This window comes from Cryptotermes secundus, unplaced genomic scaffold (genome assembly GCF_002891405.2).
Source record: "Cryptotermes secundus unplaced genomic scaffold, Csec_1.0 scaffold854, whole genome shotgun sequence".
NCBI classification, from domain to species: Eukaryota; Metazoa; Arthropoda; class Insecta; order Blattodea; family Kalotermitidae; genus Cryptotermes; species Cryptotermes secundus.
The window spans coordinates 613957-623243 of NW_019727108.1; the positions used below are offsets into that span (position 1 = coordinate 613957).

At 39.2% G+C, this 9287-nt stretch overlaps 1 protein-coding gene across 1 annotated transcript in view; it reads left to right on the forward strand.

Moving 5' to 3' along the window:
* LOC111864507 (1,4-alpha-glucan-branching enzyme) overlaps positions 1 to 9012 on the forward strand; it is a 54606-nt gene extending 45594 nt beyond the window's left edge. Inside the window, exons 13-14 of the mRNA XM_023851801.2 lie at positions 7204 to 7452; positions 8772 to 9012. Coding sequence (XP_023707569.1) covers positions 7204 to 7452; positions 8772 to 8816 — 294 coding nt within the window. The 3' untranslated portion in view covers positions 8817 to 9012. The remainder of the gene's footprint in view (positions 1 to 7203; positions 7453 to 8771) is intronic.
* The last annotated feature ends 275 nt before the right edge of the window (positions 9013 to 9287 follow it).

Sequence of the window (9287 nt, forward strand, 5' to 3'; positions counted from 1 at the left end):
CAGGTCTCCCAGTGCTCACCTCACCACATTGTTTCCAAATTGCGATCTTGAGTTTGTTTGTTGATAGTCCATGGTCTAGTGGTGTACACTTTCGCTTTGACATACCCCTGAAGGAAATAATCACAGGCACAGATAGGCAAAGGTGCAGGCCATTGAAGCTCACCACACATTGAAGTAACGTGCGCCAAAAACGTTTCCAAAACGACCTCCATGGATGCTCCCACTGTATGGGCAGTTGCACCATCTTGCTGGAATCATACGGTTGGGAGCTCAGTTCCACGATGACTCAGTTCTGGTATGAGGAAGTTCCATAATATTTCAACATAACGAGCAGATGTGACTGTAACTGCATGCCCATCTTTGCCTCCAGAAAGACAAGGTCTGTGACTCTGAAGTTTGCCACTCCATACCAAACAGTCACACGTGTGCCGTGAAGAGGTCATTGCTGGAGCCACTGTGGAGTTTCTTCAGCCAAATAGTGAAAATTCTGTTTGTTGACACAGGCAAATAAGTGGAAGTGTGCTTCATCTCTCATAAGGAAAATGAGATCGTCGGACAAAATTCTGATCAAGCGCCCAGCTAATGTCCTACGGTTTGCCATGTCATGATTGCTCAACTCTTACACCAGCACCGTTTTATATGGATTGAAATTTAGATCCTTGTGTAAAATCCTCCTTACACTGCAATCAGACATTCCTGCTGGTTTCCTGTTTTATATTGTTCAGATTATCCCCATTTTACTTGCTTGGATCATGTAGCCATTGCAGTTTGCTTGTTTTCTTTGGTCTAGTAATTTTGAACATCCTTCATTATGCTTCTTGAGTTCATAATAACCTAGACTCTCCTTGGCATTAATTTTGATATTCTCTCTAATATTTTCCCAAGCTTTATTAACATCCACCTCAGTTTCCAAGTTTTTGAAAGCCGTGAACCTATTTGAGATTTCAACACAATACTGCTCTTTACCCTCTACCTCATTTAATTTCTTGAGATTGAACCTCTCCATATGAACTCTGTGTGTTTGTTTGTTTGCTCAGTGCTCTTTCTCTAACCTTTGCCACCACGAGGCAATGGTCAGTATCACAATCTGCTGCCCTGAATGATCGGGCATCAAGTTTACTTGAGTGCCATCTCCTGTCTATCAAAATATGGTCGAGTTGAATGTGTATCTTCCCATCAGGAGATGTCCATGTAAATTTATGGATGTTACGATGTGGGAACATTGTACTTCTGACAGTAAGATTTTTTGATGTGGCAAAATTTACAACTCTTAACTCCATTATCATTACTAGGGCCCGGATTTTTATGACCTAAAAACTATAAATATATGCATGCACTTATGACCCAAAATTATGTCAAATATGACCTAAAAAGTGTAAAATATGACCTTAAATATTAAATGGAACATAAAATTTCACAATTTTAATTACAACTTTTACTAGAGTTTAAGAATAAAGATGATGAATATATGATAGTAGGTCCTACTTACCAAATTAGCCCTATTATGTCTCTGAAGGAAAGAAAACTGATGGAATTTCGACATTTCGTACTGGATTAAACCATTCATTGTTTTCTTTTTAATACTGATATTTGCGTTCATATTTTAGACAAACACTGGTGCACATGGTATGAACACTAACTTAACTCTGTTATCTAAAAACACCATTTAAAAGAACACAAGCTATTCACGTCTCAATTTTCACTGAGTTATTCACGTCTCAATTTTCACTGTTACAATTGCAATTTATAACTACATGCATTTTCAAATTTTCAAATTTGAAAGATCGCCGATTATCACTAAGGATAGTTTTGTATTTGGAAAAACTTCGTTCCACATCACATGATGTGACAGGAGCATATTTGAAGAATGTCAAGTCGTTTGGTGACAGTTCTGTATCATCTTCGAATGTTGCTAGTTTACCGGAAAGTATATCTGCAATCTTGCATAATGTTGAATAACCAGCATTCCGATGAAGAACACTTTCTATTTTGGTTTTAATCCTGTCACTTATTTCACCACGAGTTCGGTTTAGTTCATTCTCAATGCTCTTTACAGTGTCCAACGCGTCACAGAGTTCAGTCCCTACAAATTCCAGGCGAGTTATTGCACCTGAAATTGAACAGAAGTTTGACTTTATGTATGCCAGATTTTGTGCTAGAGTGGTAGAGAATAAGTCCTTGACAGCTTTAATTGATGTTGACTCACTGCTGTCAAAGCCATTAAACATTTTCTCAATGGCTGTGTAATTTTCACAATAATATGCCACAGCATCCAACCATGTACCCCACCGTGTGACGACAGGCTGTGGAGGAAGTGGCAGTAGAGGAGCTTCTTGTTTAAATTTCTGCACTCGAAGAGGGGCCTTGATGAATATTTTCTTTCCGTTTGAAACTAGCCTATCTACATCAGGAAAATGTCCTCGAACTTCTTCAGCCACTCTATGCAATGCATGAGCGAGGCAAGTAATATGGACCATTTTCGGGTAGAGGATTCGAAGTCCTTTGGCAGCCTTCTTCATGTATGGAGCGGCATCTGTTACTAGGAGAAGGACATTATTTCGCTGTATTCCATTTGGCCACAACAACTTCATGGAATTATCAAATAGGACAGCTATAGTCGAATGATTTGCTCTTTCGAGAACTTCACAGTCAAGAAGAAATCTCTCTCCAGGTTGATCTTGTTTCAGGGTCCCAACTATAACATTCGCAATATACCGCCCATCTACGTCAGAAGTCTCGTCCAAGGAAACCCATATCTTGTTGTCAGCAACAGATGTTCGAATCTTATTTAACATATCTTCATAACATGTAGAGAGATAATTCTTTCTTAACGTCGATTCACTTGGGATAGGATGACTAGTGTATGTCTCCAAAAATTGTCTGAAGTGCTGATTATGCAATTTCTCTAATGGAATATTCGAAGATACCATCCACTGACACAAATCGTTCGAAAATTCCGACCCATTGTTCGTTGAAGAAGGAGAAGAAGAAGAAGAAGAAGAAGAAGAAGAAGAAGAATTAGTGGAACTGTTTTTAAACAACAAACTTTGTCTGCTATCCTTTGTAGATAATCTGCTTAAACATTTACCATGTTTAAAAGTTTTACAATGCTGCTGCACAGTAAATCGCTTTTCTGCCGTAACTTTCACGCCACACAACTTACAATAAAATATCTTGCCATCGGTACTAAACACTTTTTCACCAAACTCCTGTACAAAACTACGCAACTTTGCGCTCCTTGAACTACATGTACTCACTTTAGGCATTGTAAAGTCAAACTGAAGTCTTATAACGCCCTCCACATATATAAATAGAATACTTCTAAGCCCTCCAAGAAAGAATGGGATGTATATACCTTATAGTAAGACGGAGTACAATAGGAGAATACCCGTTACACTTGCCTCCCTCCTGCCTCGACTGGGAAAGGCCGGCTTGCCAGGTCATAAATGCTGCATTTCACAAATTTTCGCCTTTGTAACTGCAAGTACAGTCCAGTCAAAAATATGGTTTTTAATACGAACTTCATGTACTTGAACTCTATTCCACATTGAAGCAACAATCCAGCCTGAAATTTATTTTGTAATACTAAACATTATGGAGCCGAAATTTTACATTATATCAAAGAATTGTTTCTAAAATGACAAAAATATGACCTTATTTCAAAATTATGCCAAAATATGCTGTAAAACCAATAAAACTCTAAAATATGCATTTATATGCACAATAAAAACGACATAATTTCAATAAGAATGACTGGAAACATGCATAATTACATTGAAAAATAGGAATAAACCCTAGGAAAAAAATATGACATGTCATAGAAATCCGGGCCCTAATCATTACTAATTTCATGCAAACTCTCATACCCAATTGTTGGTTTGAAAATGTCTACCCTCTCTACTTTGGCATTGAAATCTCCTAACAAAATTTTCATAGGGTACTTTGGGAATTTATCAAATACATGTTCTAGTTCTTCATAGAATCTATCCTTTATGTCATCAGTTTTATCTTCTGTTGGGGCGTGAACATTCATAATGATGATATCACACCAGTGATATCCTATCACTAACAAATTGTACCCTCTTAACTGCTGATACGATTCTCTTATGTATGAAAAAACCTGTACTGAATTCATGATTTTCATTCCCCTTTCCATAGAAAAATGTATAGTCTCCTGCTGGTGCGATGCCACCTCCATCCCATCTGACCTCGTGTACTCCCTCTAAATCTAACTTATATTTTAAGATTTCTTCTGCCACTGCCCTGTGCGAACCTGCCCTGTACAAACTTCGTACATTCCGAGTGCCAAATCTCATATTCATTTTCATTAGTTTAGGTCGTTTATCCATGGAATCAGTCCAGGTCCGAGGCTTTATGTTCATTTTTGTAACATAATGATTTTTTATGTTGAGGAGTTGTTAGCCCCACGCCCAACCCCGAAGCTGGAAGGCCACCCCTTGTCGGCTGTCTGGAACTGTTTATTCAATATATTTGCAGCTTCCCTCCAAAACTGGAGGGCGTCTCCTCCATCCGCAACCTGAGGATGCGCCATGCCATGGTGACAAGGGGCCCACCTAACATGGTTTTGAGTAAACTAAAAATAAAATAAAAAATTTTAACTTATGACAGGTACTTTGAGAACTGTGAGATGGGGACCCTACTATCTTCATCTGAGTGTAAGGCTCGAAAGTTTTGTGATAATTCATTGAAAATAATGTGCTGCTCACACAAGTTGTTGTGTGATATGTCCTTGTAAAAGGACCTCTGAAGTTATAATGACATCGTGTAATACCGGCTTAATGAACCCTGGTAGTGAGCTCTGTTAAACCTAAAAAAATAAAATTTAGGTCATAATATTACTGATAAATGTAAAAAATAGATCCAGTTTAATAATTCAGTAACAAGATATGTATGTATGGAAGTAAAAAATTATCCATGCTCTTGTTTTTCCAGTTTATATACACAAAAGTAGGGGTTGAACAAGTACATCATTTTTCTACATAGTCTCCTGCCTTTTCAATGCACTTGGTCCAGTGGTCCACAAGCATACGTATTCCCTCCAAGAAGAAGGTTTTCGGTTGGTCGCGCAACAATTTATGCACTTCTTCCCACACTTCTTTGTCCGCAGAAAATTGACATCGTAAACCATCTTTGAGTGGTCCAAAGAGACCATAGTTGGAAGGGGCGATATCTGGGCTGTAGGCAGGTTGTTCCAGCACCTCAAAACCCAAATGGTTAGTTGTTTCAACCATCTGGCCAGCCATGTGTGGGCGTGCATTGTCATGCAACAACAACAACACTTTCTTTGACAGTAGGCCTCAGCGTTTGGTGTGAATTGCTGGCTTCAGATTGTTGGCCAGCAAATCACTGTATCTTGCACGTTTGATCATGCACAATTTTCCAGGTAGTGTTCCAGTATAGGCCCTTTTGAGTCCCAAAAAATGGTTAGCATCATCATGATTGAGTCTTGAATTTCTTCTTCATTGGCGATCCTGGGTGTTTCCACGCCATACTCTGGCTTTTGGATTCTGGTTCATAGTGATGGACCCACCGATGAATTTCAGCCCCTGACACACCTTCTAACCAGAGAAATCGGATCACTGTTCTATGGTCCTCCTTGGTGCACACTGCTAGCAGAGCGGCCATGTTTACACTGTCACAGTGTCAAGGAAAATGACATGATCAAAGTCAAACTTCCATCACGTGACCACAGTAGTACCAACTCTAAGATGCATGCGCAGAAGGCAGTGTGAAAAAAACCTAAAGACGTGTTATGGCGAAAGTCTGGATAATTTCTGACTTTCCCTCATAATTCATAAATACCACCTGATGATGATCTTGATAGATCTGTGGGAACCACCCACATTAAACCAAGCATTTAATGACAACACACTTATTGTACAATTATCACTGGGAATTATTCACTTATGTGCAGTGACTCAATAATGTATGTATCCACGGAACCAAATCAAGACCCCCAGATTTGCACTACGCGGTCGGAATGAAACTATTTAAGGAAGGACCCTATCCCCAGTGCCTTGGGGTATAATTGGGCCACCCTGTTCTTGGGGGATATAAATGCGGGGACCTGGCCCTCTAGGTTGGGGGAGTCTTGAATCTGAGATAGTAAAATGTGGTAATGAGTCCCACGGTATTTGGATCTGAGAATGACTTTGCTGGTGAGGACCAGCAGCAAATGTAAATGACAGACTCATCCTCTCCTCAGAGAAAATGTTACATAAGGACTATAACCTCAAGTGTTCAGTTGGAAAATAAAATTTCAAGTCGTGGGTCTCAACGGGCTTCTCACCGAGACAAACTGACTGGCGGTAAACTGCCAGTTGTAAAGAAACTCTAACCCTGACTCTCAGAGAACCAATTGTCTTCAACCAGTCTACCTGCAGTCTGCAACCTGCAAACTGCATCCTGCAGTTCTTGAACTGAAGTACGTTTGCATATGCTATATAACTCCAATAAATAGTTGTATAGAAGTTTAATAAGTGGTTGTCTCTTCATACATGGACTCTCACATTTGTGACCCTGACAAACAACAGTGCAGACTGGTCAACTCAGTACTCATGGAAATATCCAGAGTGACCGTGTGGACCATGTAAGGGCCATACTTGCTGGCCAACCCAAGGGCAACTTGGATGCCGCGGGCTGCTGAGCAGACCGCATCGAGGCCTACCTACCTTATTTTGAAGAAGAAAAACCTAGGCTTACGAGATCACGATGCTGACCTGTGTGTCTGTTGAATGCCAGAACCAGCCTTTATGAAATTTCCTATGTATATCATGGCATATGAGTTCATCTCTCGCATCAGTTTGTGTCTGAATATGTATCCGCCTACTCTTGCTAGGCAGTGGCATAGTAAAAACATTACCATGGCAACAAATGCACATACAGCAATACAAGAATTGTTGTACGTTTATTTTCTATGCAGTCCATGTTGTATCAAAGGAAAGTAGGCATTTAGTTCTTCCCAAAATTTCTTCTTTGCATAGAGATGTTGGAGTGGGGGCATATCACACTTTTTCACATGTTCTGCTACTTTATCCAGAATTCATTCTCATTAGCAGTATAATTAGTAGTAACGAATTATACCAACTGGTACATTATTATGAAGTAGGTATTCAGCATATGAGAATATGAATGAGCCAAATGGGTGTTTCAGTAAACAGTAACAGATTGCATTGTGTTTAGGGCTATGTAAGTTGGAAGCATGAGGCAGACAAAGTTGTGGCTTTTGAGCGAGCGGAGCTGCTGTTTATCTTCAACTTCCATCCAATCAAGAGTTTCACTGACTATCGTATAGGGGTGGAAGTGCCCGGGCAGTACAAGGTGGCCCTTGATTCAGATGATGGGAAATATGGAGGCTTCCAGCGAGTGGATGCAAATGTTCCACATTTCACTTATCCTGAAGAATTTGCTGGTAGAAGGAATTCAGTTAAGGTAAAAGGAAAGCCTTATTACACTGAACAATTTTCTTGTTTCATTCATTCCTCTAACCTGTATTATCTGAGAATAAGGGATTTAAACTCCCTGCTGCTGTGGGCTGTATTTTAGCTTGAGTGTAATTATACATGTATTAAAATTATATGACACTACATCTCTTGGACCACATGCATGATGTGACACATGGCTGATGAAGGTTATTATTATTATTATTATTATTGGAGGGGTGAGTTTCCCCATGCGCTGTGACTAATAGTCTATTGTACGTCCCCCTTTGATATTCTACCAGTCGCCATACCCTACCGGTACTGGTGCATGCTATCAGCCCTGTTCAGCCAACGAGGTCGGCCCTCAGTACCTGATACTTCCCCCCTCTATCAGAGGCATTGGAAACTACTTGGGCGGGAAACTTTTTGCCTAATTTTGCTCAGAGGTCTCCTAGAGACATGAGGATCTTTTACGTGATGAAGGTTAACTGCATAGGTTTGCCTTTGCCTATACTTCATCCCCCACCTTCTTGTCACTCTTTGAAAAGTAGTGGTAACTTCCATGTGTCATAACAGCAAGAATGGCTTGCTTGTATTTAAACATGTTTTGAGGGATGTTATAATTTCTCTAGTCATTTTATATTGACTTAGCGTGACAGCATAATTATTTTGAGTTTTGAATAGTCTGAGTGAAAAACTCTCTGCCAGGCTGGGAACTGAATATGTAACTTTCATTATTCTTCAAAATATTGTCTTCAGATATGATATAAAGCATGCCATCTTATTCATTGTTTGCACAGTGTGGCTTGAGTTCTTTAGCTTAAAGTGCTAGACATTACAGGTATGTCTTCAGTTTATTGTCAGTAGTGTTTAAGGCAGTGTTTCTCAATTGTTAGGATCCCTCTGGTGGAACTTGATGGTCACTTGGGTTGTGTGAAAGGCCCCCAAAATAATAATTAATTCAGTTCCATGAAAGGCACATACACAAACATGTTTCTGCAGTCTAAGCACAAGGTCCTCAATAAGGTTGCAATATAATTATATTTCTTCTAACAAAACTATGGAAAAAATTATTACAGTATTCTAGTTCTTAAAAACTTGTATTAATAATTATTATAACACTAAAATGTACATATTTATGAAATACACTTTTTGTGAATGAGATGCTCAGTTTCATTGTGATGGGACTATATTTTCTTTCTTTCTTTCTTTCTTTCTTTCTTTCTTTTTTTTTTTTGGCAGCAGGGTTTATATGTAAAAGTTGAGAATCGCTGATGTAAGAAATATTTTATGAAGCAGCCAGGTGATATTTGTGTCAATTTTTTTCAGCTGTACCTGCCATCACGCACAGCGCAGGTGTATGAAAGGGTGTAGTTCCTGCAGGCAAGGTGCCTTGAAATGTCAATTGCCACATATTTTGAGACATTTATTAGTAGTTCAGAACTTCCATATAGATATTTTGGGGTAAGTAAAAGTTTACGGCCATAGTGCATAATTAGTGTGATTGTCAGTCTGAGTTTGAAGTAACCTGAATAATCTGATATATCTGTAATAAATATATTCTCTAGCATCCTGCTGTGTTTTATCCACCATACCAATGATAATGTTCGTCATGCTTGTTTCACTCTTGATATAACAGTGATGTAGCTGGGACTTCGTGAATACTGTACTATTTCTTTGTAGTACATAATTATGTGGTTGAAAGAAGTCATTGGCCTTATTGCACTCATTTGAAAAACCTGGAATGTAAAGGATTAGGCTGGGGTCACACGAGCGCACAAAGTACGTCCATTGCAATGGATGTACTTCATGACGGACGTTGCTGAGGACACCACACAGTTGCAG